General features: G+C 47.8%; 1 protein-coding gene across 2 annotated transcripts in view; it reads right to left on the minus strand.

Moving 5' to 3' along the window:
* The window catches only part of LOC135505269 (zinc finger MIZ domain-containing protein 1-like), a 341,310-nt gene that overhangs the window by 8,834 nt on the left and 310,809 nt on the right, over window positions 1-21,667 (minus strand). For both annotated transcript variants that reach the window (XM_064924479.1, XM_064924480.1), the window contains 13 exons: window positions 20,002-20,206; window positions 19,626-19,910; window positions 18,329-18,529; window positions 17,081-17,155; window positions 16,685-16,856; window positions 13,932-14,073; window positions 8,644-8,722; window positions 8,378-8,509; window positions 7,754-7,859; window positions 4,231-4,459; window positions 2,187-2,255; window positions 1,678-1,913; window positions 880-1,031 (listed from right to left, as the gene is read on the minus strand). In XM_064924479.1, coding sequence (XP_064780551.1) covers window positions 880-1,031; window positions 1,678-1,913; window positions 2,187-2,255; window positions 4,231-4,459; window positions 7,754-7,859; window positions 8,378-8,509; window positions 8,644-8,722; window positions 13,932-14,073; window positions 16,685-16,856; window positions 17,081-17,155; window positions 18,329-18,529; window positions 19,626-19,910; window positions 20,002-20,206 — 2,083 coding nt within the window. The remainder of the gene's footprint in view (window positions 1-879; window positions 1,032-1,677; window positions 1,914-2,186; window positions 2,256-4,230; window positions 4,460-7,753; window positions 7,860-8,377; window positions 8,510-8,643; window positions 8,723-13,931; window positions 14,074-16,684; window positions 16,857-17,080; window positions 17,156-18,328; window positions 18,530-19,625; window positions 19,911-20,001; window positions 20,207-21,667) is intronic.

Raw genomic sequence — 21,667 nt, forward strand, 5'->3', positions numbered from 1 at the left:
GGGGTACCGGTACAGAGTCAATGTGGAGGCTATATACAGGGGGTACCGGTACAGAGTCAATGTGGAGGCTATATACAGGGGGTACCAGTACAGAGTCAATGTGGAGGCTATATACAGGGTGTTACGGTACAGAGTCAATGTGGAGGCTATATACAGGGTGTTACGGTACAGAGTCAATGTGGGGACCATATATAGGTGGTACCAGTACAGAGTCAATGTGGAGACTATATACAGGGGCTACAGGTACAGAGTCAATGTGGAGGCTATATACAGGGGCTACAGGTACAGAGTCAATGTGGGGACCATATATAGGTGGTACCAGTACAGAGTCAATGTGGAGACTATATACAGGGTGTTACGGTACAGAGTCAATGTGGAGACTATATACAGGGGCTACAGGTACAGAGTCAATGTGGAGACTATATACAGGGGGGTACCGGTACATAGTCAATGTGGGGACCATATATAGGTGGTACCAGTACAGAGTCAATGTGCGGGCACCGGTTAGTCAAGGTAATTGAGGTAATATGTAGGTAGAGTTGAAGTGACTATGCACAGATAATAAACAGAGTCACGCATCGTAAAAGATGGGTCTGGAGGAGTTCTTTGATTAGCTGTTCAGGAGTCATACGGCTTGGGGGTAGAAGCTGTTAAGAAGCCTCTCTTGGTCCTAGACTTGGTGCTCCGGTACCGCTTGCCGTGCGGTAGCAGAGAGAACAGTCCATTTGACCATTTTTAGGGCCTTCCTCTGACACCGCCTGGTACTGAGGTCCTGGATGGCAGGAAGCTTGGTCCCGGTGACATACTGGGCAGTACGCACGACCCTCTGTATACATCCCACAAGGCAGTACATTTGAAAACATGTAAACTTTAACTTACAGAGTCAGGCATGCTGTGTGTGAGGGGTTTGTCCTGTGCCATGTTTGGCGGGTGGGACAGAACGGGGCCGTGCATGAAGTCATTCATGGTCGTACCACCAGGGTTCCCATGGGGGAAGTCAAAGCCGCCGCTGTGGCCCTGGTAACTGTTACCTAGTAACACAACAAAAATCACAACAAGCAAGTTACTTTTAGAGGTTATTTTTGTTTATTTGTTTGTTTGTTTATAAATCACATTACTATGATATGACACAAGTACAGATGTTTTTATGTACACAGAAACATAATCTAAAAACTAATTGTTGGTACCATGGGCCTATGTTTCTCCAGGAACGAAGAAGATTAAGTTAGGAAGAAAGTATCTCAGTAAATAATGTACCATGGGTCTATGTTTCTCCAGGAACTAAGAGGATTAAGTTAGGAAGAAAGTATCTCAGTAAATAATGTACCATGGGTCTATGTTTCTCCAGGAACGAAGAAGATTAAGTTAGGAAGAAAGTATCTCAGTAAATAATGTACCATGGGTCTATGTTTCTCCAGGAACTAAGAGGATTAAGTTAGGAAGAAAGTATCTCAGTAAATAATGTACCATGGGTCTATGTTTCTCCAGGAACGAAGAAGATTAAGTTAGGAAGAAAGTATCTCAGTAAATAATGTACCATGGGTCTATGTTTCTCCAGGAACTAAGAGGATTAAGTTAGGAAGAAAGTATCTCAGTAAATAATGTACCATGGGTCTATGTTTCTCCAGGAACTAAGAGGATTAAGTCAGAAAGAAAGTATCTCAGTAAATAATGTACCATGGCTTCCGTATTCGCTGTTGTTGCCCCCCTGCTGGGGTGGGTAGGGCGAGGGCCCTGGGCCGAGCAGGGCGATCATCTCCATCACGTTGGGCAGGGTCATCTGGGTGGGGCTCATGGTCTTGAACCTCTTGGCCATGGGTCCATCTGGATCCTCCTTGATGTGGATATCAGACTTGATGGCCACAGGTCTCCAACTACACGAAGGGTCTATGGTCACCTCCTCAAACTCCGAGCTGGGCGGGGGGGGGGGGTAGTGAGATGATGTAAAGAGAAAGCTGCTGAATGAATGCTGCTGCTCCACAGCGCTTTATTCCTGCATCCCAATAAACAATGGTTCCACTTTACAGAGGTCAACAACATAGTGTAAAATATCTTTATTAAGCCTAAAATCTTTCAACAACAAAAAAAAATCTTTCAAGAAGGTTGATAAGTGATGACGTTCATGGTGATTGGTGCAGTAGGAGGGTTTGATGAGTATGGTGAGGATGTTGGGAAAGTCATCTTACTTTTGGATGGCATTAAGAATCCCCCACATGTACTGGTCAACTTCTAGTCCCTCGAGCAACGCTGTTTTACTGCGGAGGACAGAGAGGACGTAAACATTACAGAGAGGACGTAAACATTACAGAGAGGACGTAAACATTACAGAGAGGACATAAACATTACAGAGAGGATGTAAACATTACAGAGAGGACGTAAACATTACAGAGAGGACATAAACATTACAGAGAGGATATAAACATTACAGAGAGGACATAAACATTACAGAGAGGATATAAACATTACAGAGAGGATATAAACATTACAGAGAGGACATAAACATTACAGAGAGGACATAAACATTACAGAGAGGATATAAACATTACAGAGAGGACATAAACATTACAGAGAGGACGTAAACATTACAGAGAGGACATAAACATTACAGAGAGGACGTAAACATTACAGAGAGGATATAAACATTACATAGAGGACATCAACATTACAGAGAGGACATCAACATTACAGAGAGGATATAAACATTACAGAGAGGACATCAACATTACTGAGAGGACATCAACATTACAGAGAGGACATCAACATTACAGAGAGGATATAAACATTACAGAGAGGACATCAACATTACAGAGAGGACATCAACATTACAGAGAGGATATAAACATTACAGAGAGGACATCAACATTACAGAGAGGACATCAACATTACAGAGAGGACGTAAACATTACAGAGAGGACATCAACATTACAGGGAGGACATCAACATTACAGAGAGGATATAAACATTACAGAGAGGACATCAACATTACAGAGAGTATATAAACATTACAGAGAGGACATCAACATTACAGAGAGTATATAAACATTACAGAGAGGATATAAACATTACAGAGAGGACATAAATATTACAGAGAGGACAAACATTACAGAGAGGAAGTAAACATTACAGAGAGGACATCAACATTACAGAGAGGATATAAACATTACAGAGAGGACATCAACATTACAGAGAGGATATAAACATTACAGAGAGGACATCAACATTACAGAGAGGATATAAACATTACAGAGAGGATATAAACATTACAGAGGATATAAACATTACAGAGAGGACATTAACATTACAGAGAGGACATTAACATTACAGAGAGGATATAAACATTATAGAGAGGATATAAACATTACAGAGAGGATATAAACTTTACAGAGAGGACATAAACATTACAGAGAGGACATCAACATTACAGAGAGGACATTAACATTACAGAGAGGATATAAACATTACAGAGAGGATATAAACATTACAGAGAGGATATAAACATTACAGAGAGGACATCAACATTACAGACATGACATCAACATTACAGACAGGACATCAACATTACAAAGAGGACATAAACATTACAGAGAGGATATAAACATTACAGAGAGGATATAAACATTACAGAGAGGACATCAACATTACAGCGATGATATAAACATTACAGAGAGGATATAAACATTACAGAGAGGACATCAACATTACAGAGAGGACATAAACATTACAGAGAGCACATCAACATTACAGAGAGGACATCAACATTACAGGGACATCAACATTACAGAGAGGACATCAACATTACAGAGAGGATATAAACATTACTGAGAGGACATCAACATTACAGAGAGGATATAAAGATTACAGAGAGGACATAAACATTACAGAGAAGACGTAAACATTACAGAGAGGACATCAACATTACAGAGAGGACATCAACATTACAGAGAGGACATCAACATTACAGAGAGGATATAAACATTACAGAGAGGATATAAACATTACAGAGAGGATATAAACATTACTGATTGAATTCAGAAGATAAACATCAGAGTGGTCATTGATCTTTTCCAACTCTTTGTGTAACTGAGCATTTCAGATATAACATAAATAACTTTATTCAATGTAGTTTTACAGGTAACAGTACACATTAATTTAACATTACTGTATAAGTCCCAGTTTCACCCAGCCAGGTTAGAATTACCCACCCTGTGTTCAACCGCAGTCCCAACTTACTTGCATACTGGACATCGCCACGTTCCTCGCTCACAGTTCAACTGTAAGTACGATTCCAAATCAAAGCACTGGACATGTTTACAGTCATGACCTCTGGCTGGAAGTTGGATCCGCCGGAAGGTAATTGGACATTTGAGGGAGACCTTGATGGATGTCTGTTCAACACCGTCCTCGCCGTTCAGAGAGGTGTTCCCAGAGGACGCCGCTACGCTGCTGAAGTTTCTCTTAACTGGGGAGACGGGAAGAGGACCACAATGGAGATGAGAGGAGGACCACAATGGAGATGAGAGGAGGACCACAATGGAGATGAGAGGAGGACCACAATGGAGATGAGAGGAGGACCACAGTGGAGATGGGAGGAGGACCACAATGGAGATGGGAGGAGGACCACAATGGAGATGGGAAGAGGACCACAGTAGAGATGGGAGGAGGACCACAGTGGAGATGGTAGGAGGACCACAGTGGAGATGGGAGGAGGACCATAGTGGAGATGGGAGGAGGACCACAGTAGAGATGGGAGGAGGACGACAGTGGAGATAAGGGGTCAACTTCATTGTGTTGTCCTTGATGATTTTAAAAAGTTATGTAGACACATGTTCAGTATAAAAGGTCAAACAAGATCAATCATTTAATCTATAAAACAGAGACAGAGGGTCAGTCAGTACCAGAGGGAGAGGGTCAGTCAGTACCAGAGGGAGAGGGTCAGTCAGTACCAGAGGGAGAGGGTCAGTCAGTACCAGAGGGAGAGGGTCAGTCAGTACTAGAGACAGAGGGTCAGTCAGTACCACAGACAGAGGGTCAGTCAGTACCAGAGACAGAGGGTCAGTCAGTACCAGAGGGAGAGGGTCAGTCAGTACCAGAGGGAGAGGGTCAGTCAGTACCAGAGACAGAGGGTCAGTCAGTACCAGAGGGAGAGGGTCAGTCAGTACCAGAGGGAGAGGGTCAGTCAGTACCAGAGACAGAGGGTCAGTCAGTACCAGAGGGAGAGGGTCAGTCAGTACCAGAGGGAGAGGGTCAGTCAGTACCAGAGGGAGAGGGTCACTCAGTACCAGAGGGAGAGGGTCAGTCAGTACCAGAGACAGAGGGTCAGTCAGTACCAGAGACAGAGGGTCAGTCAGTACCAGAGACAGAGGGTCAGTCAGTACCAGAGGGAGAGGGTCAGTCAGTACCAGAGACAGAGGGTCTCTCAGTACCAGAGGGAGAGGGTCAGTCAGTACCAGAGGGAGAGTATCAGTCAGTACCAGAGGGAGAGGGTCAGTCAGTACCAGAGGGAGAGGGTCAGTCAGTACCAGAGACAGAGGGTCTCTCAGTACCAGAGGGAGAGGGTCAGTCAATACCAGAGGGAGAGTATCAGTCAGTACCAGAGGGAGAGTGTCAGTCAGTACCAGAGGGAGAGGGTCAGTCAGTACCAGAGACAGAGGGTCAGTCAGTGCCAGAGGGAGAGTATCAGTCAGTACCAGAGGGAGAGGGTCAGTCAGTACCAGAGGGAGAGGGTCTCTCAGTACCAGAGACAGAGGGTCAGTCAGTACCAGAGGGAGAGGGTCAGTCGGTACCAGAGACAGAGGGTCTCTCAGTACCAGAGACAGAGGGTCAGTCAGTACCAGAGGGAGAGGGTCAGTCAGTACCAGAGACAGAGGGTCAGTCAGTACCAGAGACAGAGGGTCAGTCAGTACCACAGACAGAGGGTCAGTCAGTACCAGAGACAGAGGGTCAGTCAGTACCACAGACAGAGGGTCAGTCAGTACCAGAGGGAGAGGGTCAGTCAGTACCAGAGGGAGAGGGTCAGTCAGTACCACAGACAGAGGGTCAGTCAGTACCAGAGGGAGAGGGTCAGTCAGTACCAGAGGGAGAGGGTCAGTCAGTACCAGAGACAGAGGGTCAGTCAGTACCAGAGACAGAGGGTCAGTCAGTACCACAGACAGAGGGTCAGTCAGTACCAGAGGGAGAGGGTCAGTCAGTACCAGAGGGAGAGGGTCAGTCAGTACCAGAGACAGAGGGTCAGTCAGTACCACAGACAGAGGGTCAGTCAGTACCAGAGGGAGAGGGTCAGTCAGTACCAGAGGGAGAGGGTCAGTCAGTACCAGAGGGAGAGGGTCAGTCAGTACCAGAGGGAGAGGGTCAGTCAGTACCAGAGGGAGAGGGTCAGTCAGTACCAGAGGGAGAGGGTCAGTCAGTACCAGAGACAGAGGGTCAGTCAGTACCAGAGAGAGAGGGTCAGTCAGTACCAGAGGGAGAGGGTCAGTCAGTACCAGAGGGAGAGGGTCAGTCAGTACCAGAGGGAGAGGGTCAGTCAGTACCAGAGGGAGAGGGTCAGTCAGTACCAGAGGGAGAGGGTCAGTCAGTACCAGAGGGAGAGGGTCAGTCGGTACCAGAGACAGAGGGTCTCTCAGTACCAGAGGGAGAGGGTCAGTCAGTACCAGAGGGAGAGGGTCAGTCAGTACAAGAGACAGAGGGTCAGTCAGTACCAGAGGGAGAGGGTCAGTCAGTACCAGAGGGAGAGGGTCAGTCAGTACAAGAGACAGAGGGTCTGTCAGTACCAGAGACAGAGGGTCAGTCAGTACAAGAGACAGAGGGTCTGTCAGTACCAGAGGGAGAGGGTCAGTCAGTACCAGAGGGAGAGGGTCAGTCAGTACCAGAGACAGAGGGTCAGTCAGTACCAGAGGGAGAGGGTCAGTCAGTACCAGAGGGAGAGTATCAGTCAGTACCAGAGGGAGAGTATCAGTCAGTACCAGAGGGAGAGGGTCAGTCAGTACCAGAGACAGAGGGTCAGTCAGTACCAGAGGGAGAGGGTCAGTCAGTACCAGAGACAGAGGGTCAGTCAGTACCACAGACAGAGGGTCAGTCAGTACCAGAGACAGAGGGTCAGTCAGTACCAGAGACAGAGGGTCAGTCAGTACCAGAGGGAGAGTATCAGTCAGTACCAGAGGGAGAGTATCAGTCAGTACCAGAGGGAGAGGGTCAGTCAGTACCAGAGGGAGAGTATCAGTCACTACCAGAGACAGAGGGTCAGTCAGTACCAGAGACAGAGGGTCACTCAGTACCAGAGACAGAGGGTCAGTCAGTACCAGAGATAGAGGGTCAGTCAGTACCAGAGGGAGAGGGTCAGTCAGTACCAGAGGGAGAGGGTCAGTTAGTACCAGAGACAGAGGGTCAGTCAGTACCAGAGACAGAGGGTCAGTCAGTACCAGAGGGAGAGGGTCAGTCAGTACCAGAGACAGAGGGTCAGTCAGTACCAGAGACAGAGGGTCACTCAGTACCAGAGACAGAGGTTCAGTCAGTACCAGAGGGAGAGGGTCAGTTAGTACCAGAGACAGAGGGTCAGTCAGTACCAGAGACAGAGGGTCAGTCAGTACCAGAGACAGAGGGTCAGTCAGTACCAGAGGGAGAGGGTCAGTCAGTACCAGAGACAGAGGTTCAGTCAGTACCAGAGGGAGAGGGTCAGTTAGTACCAGAGACAGAGGGTCAGTCAGTACCAGAGACAGAGGGTCAGTCAGTACCAGAGAGAGGGATGACAGTAGTGTACCTTTGGTGATGCAGTGCTCTGCAGGCAGTAACCTCTTCTTCAGTAAGCCTTGCAGGACGGATCGTACAGATGGTCTGTGGACCAGCTGCAGTACAAACAGGTGAGACTGTAGAGGAGAGGAGCATCATAATTTACACCATCATTCTCATTATCATCACCATCATCATTACCATCGTCCTTACCACAATCCTCATCATCATCACCATTATCACCACAATCATCGTCATCACGGCAATCATCATCATATCCAGAATCCTCACCTTCATCACCATCATCACCCACACCACCATCATCATCACCACAATCCTCATCATCACCACAATCCTCATCTTGCTCATCCTCCTCCTCATCACCACAATCCTCATTATCCTCCTCATCATCACCACAATCCTCATCTTCCTCATCCTCCTCCTCATCACCACAATCCTCATCTTCCTCCTCATCATCACCACAATCCTCATCTTCCTCATCCTCCTCCTCATCACCACAATCCTCATCTTCCTCATCCTCCTCATCATCACCACAATCCTCATCTTCCTCATCCTCCTCATCCTCCTCATCATCACCACAACCCTCATCATCATTAGTAGTAGTAGTGGTTGTTGTTGTCAGTACAGTACTCACACAGCAGCAGGCGGTAACTGTGATCTGGATAGTGTTCCTTCCTGGTTGGCAGACTTGTTTCAGGTGCAGGGGCTTGTGGGACGTCTTGTTGTCGCCACGCTCGATGGTGAGGGGCGTGGCGTTAACGCTGACCTGCACAGAGGAAAGGAAGATTAGTGTGTGTGTGCGTGTGTGTGTGTGTGTGTGTGTGTGTGTGTGTGTGTGTGTGTGTGTGTGTGTGTGTGTGTGTGTGTGTGTGTGTGTGTGTGTGTGGTGTTCTTACTGACCTGGACCGAGGCAGGCCAGTTGGTGTTCATCTGTCGGTCCTCGTGATGGTAACATTTAAACTGCAACTCCAGATCTGACCTACAGGGGGACAGAGCAGAACAACTTGTCATTTAAACTGCAGCTCCACATCTGTCCTACAGGGGGACAGAGCAGAACAACTTGTCATTTAAACTGCAGCTCCACATCTGTCCTGTAGGGGGACAGAGCAGAACAACTTGTCATTTAAACTGCAGCTCCACATCTGTCCTGTAGGGGGACAGAGCAGAACAACTTGTCATTTAAACTGCAGCTCCACATCTGTCCTGTAGGGGGACAGAGCAGAACAACTTGTCATTTAAACTGCAGCTCCACATCTGTCCTGCAGGGGGACAGAGCAGAACAACTTGTCATTTAAACTGCAGCTCCACATCTGTCCTGTAGGGGGACAGAGCAGAACTCTCGTGGCCAGACTGTAACTTTGCATTCTAGGAGAAGGATTGACCAAAGCTAGTGCATCTATAAAAGGGCTGATTACAATGTACACTCTGCCTAAGGTTCATAAAATGTACAGACTATTTTCACTGCATACTACTGTATGACAGAGCAGGACCCTGATCCATAATCAGGGCTGTACTTTACATACAACACTGACCAATAGAGAAACACCCTCATACACACTGACCAATAGAGAAACACCCTCATACACACTGACCAATAGAGAAACACCCTCCTACATACTGACCAATAGAGAACACCTTCCTACATACTGACCAATAGAGAAACACCCTCCTACATACTGACCAATAGAGAACACCTTCCTACATACTGACCAATAGAGAAACACCCTCCTACATACTGACCAATAGAAGAACTCCCTCCTACATACTGACCAATAGAGGAACACCCTCCTACATACTGACCAATACAGAAACACCCTCCTACATACTGACCAATAGAGGAACTCCTTCCTACATACTGACCAATAGAGAAACACCTTCCTACATACTGACCAATAGAGAAACACCCTCCTACATACTGACCAATAGAGGAACACCCTCCTACATACTGACCAATAGAGAAACACCCTCCTACATACTGACCAATAGAGAAACACCCTCCTACATACTGACCAATAGAGAAACACCCTCCTACATACTGACCAATAGAGGAACACCCTCCTACATACTGACCAATAGAGGAACACCCTCCTACATACTGACCAATAGAGGAACACCCTCCTACATACTGACCAATAGAGGAACACCCTCCTTCATACTGACCAATAGAGGATCACCCTCCTTCATACTGACCAATTGAGAAACACCCTCCTACATACTGTAGGGATAGGGTGTAGAGTTAGGGTGTATGGGTAGGGTATAGGGTGTAAGTGTAGGGTGTAGAGATAGGGTGTAGGGTGTAAGGTTAGGGTGTAAGGTTAGAGTGTGGGGTTAGGGTTTAGGGTTAGTGTCTAGGGTTAGGGTGTAGGGGTAGGGTGTAGAGACAGGGTGTAGAGTTAGGGTGTATGGGTAGGGTGTAGAGTTAGAGTGTGGGTAGGGTATATGTTTAGGGTGTAGGGGTAGGGTGTAGAGTTAGGGTATAGAGTTAGGGTGTAGGATGTAGGGGTAGGGTGTAAGTGTAGGGTGTAGGGTGTAGGGTCAGGGTGTAGAGCTAGAGTGTTGGTAGGGTATATGTTTAGGGTGAAGGGATAGGGTATAGGGTGTTGGGGTAGGGTGTAGAGTTAGGGTGTAGAGCTAGGGTGTAGATTTAGGATTAGGGTTTAGGGTTAGGGTTAGGGGTAAGGGTTTAAAGTTAGGGTCTAGGGTTAGGGTGTAGAGTTAGAGTGTGGGTAGGGTATATGTTTAGGGTGTAGAGTTAGGGTGTAGAGTTAGGATTAGGGTTTAGGCTTAGGGTCTAGAGTTAGGGTGTAGAGTTAGGGTGTAGAGTTAGGGTCTATGGTTAGGGTGTAGAGTTAGGATTAGGGTTTAGGCTTAGGGTCTAGAGTTAGGGTGTAGAGTTAGGGTGTAGAGTTAGGGTCTATGGTTAGGGTGTAGAGTTAGAGTGTGGGTATGATATATGTTTAGGGTGTAGGGATAGGGTATAGGGTGTAGGGGTATGGTGTAGAGTTAGGGTGTAGAGTTAGGGTGTTTGGGTAGCGTGTAGAGTTAGGGTGTAGGGTGTAGGGTGTAAGGTTAGGGTGTAGGGTAGGGTATAGAGTTAGGGTGTAGAGTTAGGGTGTAGGGTTAGGGTGTACCGGTAGGGTGTAGAGTTAGGGTGTAGAGTTAGGGTGTAGGGTTAGGATGTAAGGTTAGGTTGTTTGGGTGTTGGGGTAGGGTTAGGGTGTAAGGGTAGGGTGTAAAGTTCAAGTGTTGGTAGGGTATATGGTTTTGGGGTAGGGTATAGGGTGTTGGGGTATGGTATAGGGTTAGGGTGTGGGTAAGGTATATGGTGTTGTGGTAGGGTATAGGGTTAGAGTGTGGGTAGGGTACATGGTGTTGGGGTAGGGTATAGGGTTAGGGTGTGTGTAGGGTATAGGGTTAGGGTGTGGTTAGGGTATATGGTGTTGGGGTAGGGTAGGGGATAGAGTTAGGGTGTGGGTAGGGTAGGGTATATGATGTTGGGGTGGGGTATAGGGTTAGGGTGTGGGTAGGTTATATGGTGTTGGGGTAGGGTATATGGTGTTGGGGTAGGGTATATGGTGTTGGGGTAGGGTATAGGGTTAGAGTGCAGGTTAGGGTGTGGGTAGGGTAAATGGTGTTGGGGTAGGGTATAGGGTTAGGGTGTGGGTAGGGTATATGGTGTTAGGATAGGGTATAGGGTTAGGGTGTGGGTAGGGTATATGGTGTTAGGATAGGGTATAGGGTTAGGGTGTGGGTAGGGTAGGGTATATGGTGTTGGGGTAGGGTATAGGGTTAGGGTGTGGGTAGGGTAGGGTATATGGTGTTGGGGTAGGGTATAGGGTTAGGGTGTGGGTAGGGTATATGGTGTTAGGATAGGGTATAGGGTTAGGGTGTGGGTAGGGTAGGGTATATGGTGTTGGGGTAGGGTATAGGGTTAGAGTGCAGGTTAGGGTGTGGGTAGGGTATATGGTGTTAGGATAGGGTATAGGGTTAGGGTGTGGGTAGGGTATATGGTGTTGGGGTAGGGTATAGGGTTATGGTGTGGGTGTGGGTAGGGTATATGGTTAGGGTGTAGGGTGTAGAGTTTGAGTGCAGGTTAGGGTGGGTAGGGTATAGGGTGATGGGGTAGGGTATAGGGTTAGGTGTGGGTAGAGAATATATGGTGTTGGGGTAGGGTATAAGGTGATGGGGTAGGGCATAGGGTGATGGGGTAGGGTATAGGATTAGGTGTGGGTAGAGAATATATGGTGTTGGGGTAGGGTATATGGGGATGGGGTAGGGTATAGGGTTAGGTGTGGGTAGGGAATATGGTGTTAGGATAGGGTATAGGGTTAGGGTGTGGGTAGGGTATATGGTGTTGGGGTAGAGTTTATGGTGTTGGGGTAGGGTGTAGAGTTAGGGTGTAGAGTTAGGGTGTATGGGTAGCGTGTAGAGTTAGGGTGTAGGGTGTAAGGTTAGGGTGTAGGGTAGGGTATAGAGTTAGGGTGTAGAGTTAGGGTGTAGGGTTAGGGTGTACGGGTAGGGTGTAGAGTTAGGGTGTAGAGTTAGGGTGTAGGGTTAGGATGTAAGGTTAGGTTGTTTGGGTGTTGGGGTAGGGTTAGGGTGTAAGGGTAGGGTGTAGAGTTCAAGTGTTGGTAGGGTATATGGTTTTGGGGTAGGGTATAGGGTGTTGGGGTAGGGTATAGGGTTAGGGTGTGGGTAACGTATATGGTGTTGTGGTAGGGTATAGGGTTAGAGTGTGGGTAGGGTACATGGTGTTGGGGTAGGGTATAGGGTTAGGGTGTGTGTAGGGTATAGGGTTAGGGTGTGGTTAGGGTATATGGTGTTGGGGTAGGGTAGGGGATAGAGTTAGGGTGTGGGTAGGGTAGGGTATATGATGGTGGGGTGGGGTATAGGGTTAGGGTGTGGGTAGGTTATATGGTGTTGGGGTAGGGTATATGGTGTTGGGGTAGGGTATATGGTGTTGGGGTAGGGTATAGGGTTAGAGTGCAGGTTAGGGTGTGGGTAGGGTAAATGGTGTTGGGGTAGGGTATAGGGTTAGGGTGTGGGTAGGGTATATGGTGTTAGGATAGGGTATAGGGTTAGGGTGTGGGTAGGGTATATGGTGCTAGGATAGGGTATAGGGTTAGGGTGTGGGTAGGGTATATGGTGTTGGGGTAGGGTATAGGGTTATGGTGTGGGTGTGGGTAGGGTATATGGTTAGGGTGTAGGGTGTAGAGTTTGAGTGCAGGTTAGGGTGGGTAGGGTATAGGGTGATGGGGTAGGGTATAGGGTTAGGTGTGGGTAGAGAATATATGGTGTTGGGGTAGGGTATAGGGTGATGGGGTAGAGCATAGGGTGATGGGGTAGGGTATAGGGTTAGGTGTGGGTAGAGAATATATGGTGTTGGGGTAGGGTATATGGGGATGGGGTAGGGTATAGGGTTAGGTGTGGGTAGGGAATATGGTGTTAGGATAGGGTATAGGGTTAGGGTGTGGGTAGGGTATATGGTGTTGGGGTAGAGTTTATGGTGTTGGGGTAGGGTGTATGGTGTTAGGGTAGAGTATAGGGTTAGAGTGTGGGTAGGGTATATGGTGTTGGGGTAGGGTATAGGGTTAGAGTGTGGGTAGGGTATATGGTGTTGGGGTAGGGTATAGGGTTAGGGTGTGGGTAGGGTGTATGGTGTTAGGATAGGGTATAGGGTTAGGGTGTGGGTAGGGTATATGGTGTTGGGGTAGGGTATAGGGTTAGAGTGTGGGTAGGGTATATGGTGTTGGGGTAGGGTATAGGGTTAGGGTGTGGAGTAGGGTATATGGTGTTGGGGTAGGGTATAGGGTTAGGGTGTGGGTAGGGTATATGGTGTTGGGGTAGGGTATATGGTGTTGGGGTAGGGTATAGGGTTAGGTTGTGGGTAGGGTAGGGTATATGTCAGGGTGTAGGTTGTAGAGTTAGAATGCAGGTTAGGGTGTGGGTAGGGTATAGGGTTAGGGTAGGGTATAGGGTTAGGGTGTAGAGGTAGAGTGCAGGTTAGGGTGTGGGTTGGGTATAGGGTTAGGGTGTAGAGGTAGAGTGCAGGTTAGGGTGTGGTTTGGGTATAGGGTTAGGGTGTAGAGGTAGAGTGCAGGTTGGGGTGTGGGTTGGGTATAGGGTTAGGGTGTGGGTTGGGTATAGGGTTAGGGTGTGCATTTGAGAGGTGTAGAGGAAAGCCTTACCTCCACACGAGGGTCTGGTGTACGGAGGGGCGGAGGTGGAAGACATGGTTACTGACGGCCAAATTGTGCTCCAGTCTGAAGGGCTCTAGGACCACCCCGTCCCTCACCGGAAAGGTCAGACGCAGCTCCTCGTTGGGGTTGGCTGGGAGAGAGAAGAAAAAGGAGAAGGTCAGACAGCTCCTCGTTGGGGTTGGCTGGGAGAGAGAGAAAAGGAGAAGGTCAGACAGCTCCTCGTTGGGGTTGGCTGGGAGAGAGAGAAAAGGAGAAGGTCAGACACAGCTCCTCGTTGGGGTTGGCTGGGAGAGAGAAGAAAAAGGAGAAGGTCAGACACAGCTCCTCGTTGGGGTTGGCTGGGAGAGAGAAGAAAAAGGAGAAGGTCAGACAGCTCCTCATTGGGGTTGGCTGGGAGAGAGAAGAAAGGAGAAGGTCAGACAGCTCCTCGTTGGGGTTGCCTGGGAGAGAGAAGAAAAAGGAGAAGGTCAGACAGCTCCTCGTTGGGGTTGGCTGGGAGAGAGAAGAAAAAGGAGAAGGTCAGACACAGCTCCTCGTTGGGGTTGGCTGGGAGAGAGAAGAAAGGAGAAGGTCAGACACAGCTCCTCGTTGGGGTTGGCTGGGAGAGAGAAGAAAGGAGAAGGTCAGACGCAGCTCCTCGTTGGGGTTGGCTGGGACAGAGAAGAAAAAGGAGAAGGTCAGACACAGCTCCTCGTTGGGGTTGGCTGGGAGAGAGAAGAAAAAGGAGGTCAGACGCAGCTCCTCGTTGGGGTTGGCTGGGAGAGAGAAGAAAAGGAGGTCAGACGCAGCTCCTCGTTGGGGTTGGCTGGGAGAGAGAAGAAAAGGAGAAGGTCAGACACAGCTCTTTGTTGGGGTTGGCTGGGAGAGAGAAGAAAAAGGAGAAGGTCAGACAGCTCCTCGTTGGGGTTGGCTGGGAGAGAGAAGAAAAAGGAGAAGGTCAGACAGCTCCTCGTTGGGGTTGGCTGGGAGAGAGAAGAAAAAGGAGAAGGTCAGACAGCTCCTCGTCGGGGTTGGCTGGGAGAGAGAAGAAAAAGGAGAAGGTCAGACAGCTCCTCGTTGGGGTTGGCTGGGAGAGAGAAGAAAAAGGAGAAGGTCAGACACAGCTCCTCGTTGGGGTTGGCTGGGAGAGAGAAGAAAAAGGGGAAGGTCAGACACAGCTCCTCGTTGGGGTTGGCTGGGAGAGAGAAGAAAAAGGAGAAGGTCAGACAGCTCCTCGTTGGGGTTGGCTGGGAGAGAGAAGAAAAGGAGAAGGTCAGACACAGCTCCTCGTTGGGGTTGGCTGGGAGAGAGAAGAAAAAGGAGAAGGTCAGACAGCTCCTCGTTGGGGTTGGCTGGGAGAGAGAAGAAAAAGGAGAAGGTCAGACAGCTCCTCGTTGGGGTTGGCTGGGAGAGAGAAGAAAAAGGAGAAGGTCAGACAGCTCCTCGTTGGGGTTGGCTGGGAGAGAGAAGAAAAAGGAGAAGGTCAGACACAGCTCCTCGTTGGGGTTGGCTGGGAGAGAAAAGAAAAAGGAGGAGGTCAGACAGCTCCTCGTTGGGGTTGGCTGGGAGAGAGAAGAAAAAGGAGAAGGTCAGACACAGCTCCTCGTTGGGGTTGGCTGGGAGAGAAAGAAAAAGGAGGAGGTCAGACAGCTCCTCGTTGGGGTTGGCTGGGAGAGAGAAGAAAAAGGAGGAGGTCAGACACAGCTCCTCGTTGGGGTTGGCTGGGAGAGAGAAGAAAAAGGAGAAGGTCAGACACAGCTCCTCGTTGGGGTTGGCTGGGAGAGAGAAGAAAAAGGAGGAGGTCAGACACAGCTCCTCGTTGGGGTTGGCTGGGAGAGAGAAGAAAAAGGAGAAGGTCAGACACAGCTCCTCGTTGGGGTTGGCTGGGAGAGAGAGAAAAGGAGAAGGTCAGACACAGCTCCTCGTTGGGGTTGGCTGGGAGAGAGAAGAAAAAGGAGGAGGTCAGACGTTTCCTCAAATAAAGGTTGGTTGGTGATACCGTACCAATTACACTGAATCTTTATTCAAACACTTTTATTTATTTCACTTTTCTTTTCTTTTTTTCTGAAGAGAAGTCTCATTGAGAAAATAACAACGGTTCACTGATGACGGGACAATAAAGTTCATTCTAATGACAAAGGGACATTTAAGATTAGGTATCAGATGAGGACGTGATGACAGTTGGGACAGGAAGTCCTCTGCTGTGACACTATGTAAAGAGACTAACCTGGAGGTGGAGGAAGTGTGTGTGTGTGTGTGTGTGTGTGTGTGTGTGTGTGTGTGTGTGTGTGTGTGTGTGTGTGTGTGTGTGCGTGCGTGCGTGCGTGCGTGTGTGTGTGCGAGAGAGAGAGAGAGAGAGAGAGCGAGAGCGAGAGAGAGACAGAGACAGAGACAGAGAGACAGAGACAGAGAGAGAAAGAGAGAGAGACAGGGAGAGAGAGAGAGAGACAGGGAGAGAGAGAGAGACAAGGAGAGAGAGACAGAGACAGAGACAGAGACAGAGACAGAGACAGAGACAGAGAGAGAGACAGAGAGAGAGAGACAGGAGAGAGAGAGAGAGAGAGAGAGACAGGGAGAGAGAGAGAGGGAGAGAGAGAGAGAGAGACAGAGACAGAGAGAGAGACACACACACACACTGCACATCGCCATAATATAACATTTTGAAAGGTCTCTATCCCCTTGGAACTTTTGTGAGTGTAAATGTTTACTTAAGTCTCCCATGCCAATATAGCCCTTTGAATTGAATTGAGAGACTGACTGACCTGGAGGAGGAGGAGGAAGAGCGGTGATATTTGGTTTGATGTCTGGAGGGAAGGGGGGCTTGACGTCACGATTTGGAGACATGTAGGGAGGGATACTACTTCCTGGGGTCATGGGCGGGGTCGGGTTGCCATGCACCGGGGAGTGGGGGTAGTTACCCACCGGGCGAGGAGGCTGCAAGGATTATAGCAGATGAAAATAATACAATTATATTTAAATTATTATTTTAAATAATTAAATAACTATTCGTAGAAACACTTAAAAAAAATACAGCTATTTGAGTATAAACATTTGGAATATGTATAAACACCCATAAATATAGAACTAGATTAAATCAAATGTGGCCTATTTCATCAGGTATCGTACATTCGTGTTAGTAAGGTGATCGTACAGCCTACCCCATTCATATTGCCTTGGCTGTACTGATATCCACTCCCAGAGAAGTTGTTACTTTGACCATTGAAAGGCTCTTGCTGCAAAAAAAACAACAGAACAAAACATTAGATAACCTAGCTATAATGGTGCAGAACTCAGTACACATACACTGTTAGTAGTCTCTCACTATGGACTCTAGTACAAGTTTCTCCAACCGTGTTCCTGGAGAGAGACCCTCCTGTAGGTTTTAATTCCGACCTTGTTCCTGGAGAGATACCCTCCTGTAGGTTTTAATTCCGACCTTGTTCCTGGAGAGATACCCTCCTGTAGGTTTTATCTCCCCAGAAAAAGTGTTGGATGGTAATCTCAGGGTTGGAGGGTATCTCAGGGTTGGAGGGTATCTCAGGGTTGGAGGGTATCTCTGGGTTGGAGGGTATCTCAGGGTTGGAGGGTATCTCTGGGTTGGAGGGTATCTCTGGGTTGGAGGGTATCTCTGGGTTGGAGGGTATCTCTGGGTTGGAGGGTATCTCTGGGTTGGAGGGGATCTCTGGGTTGGAGGGTATCTCTGGGTTGGAGGGTATCTCTGGGTTGGAGGGGATATCATGGTTGGAGGGGATCTCATGGTTGAAGGGGATCTCTGGGTTGGAGGGGATCTCTAGGTTGGAGGGGATCTCTGGGTTGGAAGGGATCTCTGGGTTGGATGGAATCTCTGGGTTGGAGGGTATCTCTGGGTAGTAGGGTATCTCTGGGTTGGAGGGTATCTCTGAGTTGGAGGGTATCTCATGGTTGAAGAGGATCTCATGGTTGAAGGGTATCTCTGGGTTGGAGGGGATCTCTGGGTTGGATGGAATCTCTGGGTTGGAGGGGATCTCTGGGTTGGAGGGGATCTCTGGGTTGGAGGGGATCTCTGGGTTGGAGGGTATCTCTGGGTAGTAGGGTATCTCTGGGTTGGAGGGGATCTCTGGGTTGGAGGGTATCTCTGGGTTGGAGGGTATCTCTGGGTAGTAGGGTATCTCTGGGTTGGAAGGTATCTCTGAGTTGGAGGGTATCTCTGGGTTGGAGGGTATCTCATGGTTGGAGGGTATCTCATGGTTGGAGGGTATCTCTGGGTTGGAGGGGATCTCATAGTTGGAGGGGATCTCTCCAGCAACAGGGTTGGGGGTATCTCTCCAGCAATAGGGTTGGGGGATATCTCTCCAGGAACAGGGTTGGAGGGTATCTCTCCAGGAACAGGGTTGGAGGGCCCTGCTCTAGTGTATATGGCTGCTTACCTTGTAGTACTGTCCCATGGCCCCTCCAGGAGGGGGGTAATGGCCCTGGATCTGCTGCCCACCAGGCATTCTCTGGCCTGGGTAGTTGGGGGACGGGAGTGGCCTGGAGGGGTTGGGGGTGTGGGTGTGGTACTGGTTCTGCTGCTGGGGGAACCCTTGGCCGTTCGGTCCTGGACCATACTGCTGCCCTCCGTAGTTAGGCTTCATAGGGAGGAACAAAAGAAGGAAATATATTACAGTGAAGTATTTCATCAAGTAGTTGATTGATTGGACAATTATGATGAAGTTATCAATAGACAGGCTAGGGAGGAATATATTACAATAATTACACATAAAATGTACAAATAAAGAACTAACTACTCATAATACTATACAATATCTGATCCAGGAAGTTACCATCCAATAGGAAGTTACCATCCAATAGGAAGATATCATCCAATAGGAAGTTACCATCCAATAGGAAGTTACCATCCAATAGGAAGTTGCCATCCAATAGGAAGATGCCATCCAATAGGAAGATATCATCCAATAGGAAGTTACCATCCAATAGGAAGTTACCATCCAATAGGAAGTTACCATCAAATAGGAAGTTACCATCCAATAGGAAGTTACCATCCAATAGGAAGTTACCATCCAATAGAAAGTTACCATCCAGTAGGAAGTTACCATCCCCGTCCAATAGGAAGTTACCATCCAATAGGAACTGAATCATAGTAGATCATGTTTCATTTAACCAATAAGGCCCGAGGGGGTGTGGTATATGGACAATATACCACAGCTAAAGGCTGTTCCTATGCCCAATCAACACAGCCCTTAGCTGTAGTATAGTGCTCCATATATCACAAACACCCAAAGAGCCTTATTGCTATTATAAACTGGTTACCAACGGAATTAGACCAGTAAAAATACTTGTTTCGTCATACCCCGTGGTATACGGTCTGATATACCACGGCTTTTCAGCCAATCAGGGTTCAGGGCTCGAACCACCCAGTTTATAATGGAAATGAGCTCATTTTGACTTAGTTTAACATCAATCGAGGGTAGCCTAATAAACACAGATAAGTATATCAATATATACAGGGAGTCATATTGCTCGTCATAATGTAAAAATAATATCTGCCATTTAGCAGACACTATTATCCAAAGTGAGTTACAGTCACATGTGTATAAATATTTTACATGTAGGTGGTCCTGGGATTGAACTCACAATCCTGGCGTTGTAAGCACCATGCTCAACCAACTGAGCTGTAGAGGAGTCATGGTAGTCCCCCCCCCCCCCCCCCCCAGATTCACTCACCTCTCCAGGGTAGGGTCTCTTCACACCCTGCATGCCCATACCCTGAGGCCTGCATCCTGGGTATCCCTGCTGGGGTATTCTCTGGGCAACGTGGCCTCCAAAGGGCCCCTGGGGCCGGGGATGGTTCATTCCCATGTGGGAGGAGACCATGTTGGAGGGGTTCATGCCCGGGCCGGGGCCCATGTTCCCTGGGAGAGATGGAGGGCCCCTGGGACCCCCTGGCCCCTGGTTCATGAATTGGTTCTGGTAAGCCTGGCTGGGCCCCATCTGGAACGACGAAGTCATCTGGAAAAGAAGGACAGGGACCAATACAATAGACAGCTGAAAGTGTGATTAATGTGAAGATGGAGGTGTATGTATGGAGGTTACAACATACCGGTCCATACTGGTTCATGTCCTTGTTTTGAGTGTCCTGCTGCATGGCGGCAACAGTCGCCGTGGCAGTGGCGGTAGCAGTGGCGGCTGCCGCGGCGACGGCTGCGGCGGCGGCGGCAGCAGCAGGTTGGGTGAAGTCGCTAGGGGGACGAGAGTGGGGGGGCATGCCCACGCCACCAGGACCAGAGATAGGACCTCCAGGGTAACTAGTAGACAGGAAACAGAAGGTAGCGTCCGTCAGGATGTCAATAACTGAGTAAGTAGAGGGTAGGTGAGTGCAAAGTGATTGCCATGCTGCATAACACGATACATGGTTCTGCATACATACATTTATTCTATCCTACTTAAAACATTGTGACTAGGGGGCAGTATTTTCATTTTTGGAAAAATAACGTTCCCGTACTAAACGGGATATTTTGTCAGGACAAGATGCTAGAACATGCATATAATTGACAGCTTTGGATAGAAAACACTCTAAAGTTTCCAAAACTGTCAAAATATTGTCTGTGAGTATAACAGAACTGATGTTGCAGGCGAAAGCCTGAGAAAAATCCAATCCGGAAGTGCCTCATGTTTTGAAATCGCTGCGTTCCAATGTGTCTCTATTGAGCAGTGAATGGGCTATCAACCAGATTACTTTTTCTCCGTATTCCCCAAGGTGTCTACAGCATTGTGACGTAGTTTTACGCATTTATGTTGAAGAATACCCGTAAGCGGCTACATTGCGCAAGTGGTCATCTGATGGCTCCCAGAGTGATTCTCGCGTAAAATACAGAGGTAGCCATTATTCCAATCAGTCCTACAGAAAAACCAATTGTCCAGGTGGATATATTACCGAATAGATATTTGAAAAACACCTTGAGGTTATAAACAACGTTTGCCATGTTTCTGTCGATATTATGGAGCTAATTTGGAATATTTTTTGGTGTTTTCGTGACTGCAATTTCAGGGCGATTTTTCAGCCAAACGTGAAGAACAAACGGAGCTATTTTGCCTTTTTGGAAAAAAGGATCATTGGCTATCTAACTGGGAGTCTCGTGAGTGAAAATATCCGAAGCTCAACAAAGGTAAACAATTTAATTTGATTGTTTTTCTGATTTCCGTGACCAAGTTACCTGCTGCTAGCTGGACAAAATGCTATGCTAGGCTATCGATAAACTTACACAAATGCTTGTCTAGCGTTGGCTGTAAAGCATATTTTGAAAATCTGAGATGACAGGGTGATTAACAAAAGGCTAATCTGTGTCTCAATATATTTAACTTGTGATTTTCATGAATAGGAATATTTTCTAGGAATATTTATGTCCGTTGCGTTGTGCTAATTAGTGTCAGTCGATGATTACGTTCATTCATGCGGGATGGGGAGTCACTAGAGGTTAAAACATTTGAAAAACATCAAAATGGTTCCCCCCGCTACACGTGTTTCAGTATACAGCTGAGAGGTAACTTCAAGCTTAACCTTCATTGTTAAGTGATTTTGAAACCCAACAAGTTTGAGATTGAAATGGGTGACAACGTGGACTGACTGTCCTCTATCCACACCAACCAGAAAGCACATAAACCCCCCATACACTCACCGGGTTTCAACATGATTGTTCTATTCAATATTTCACAGACCCTTTACCTGTCTACCAGGCCGACTCTCCACTCTACCTGTCTACCAGGCT

This window comes from Oncorhynchus masou, chromosome 18 (genome assembly GCF_036934945.1).
Source record: "Oncorhynchus masou masou isolate Uvic2021 chromosome 18, UVic_Omas_1.1, whole genome shotgun sequence".
In the NCBI taxonomy this organism is placed as follows: Eukaryota; Metazoa; Chordata; class Actinopteri; order Salmoniformes; family Salmonidae; genus Oncorhynchus; species Oncorhynchus masou.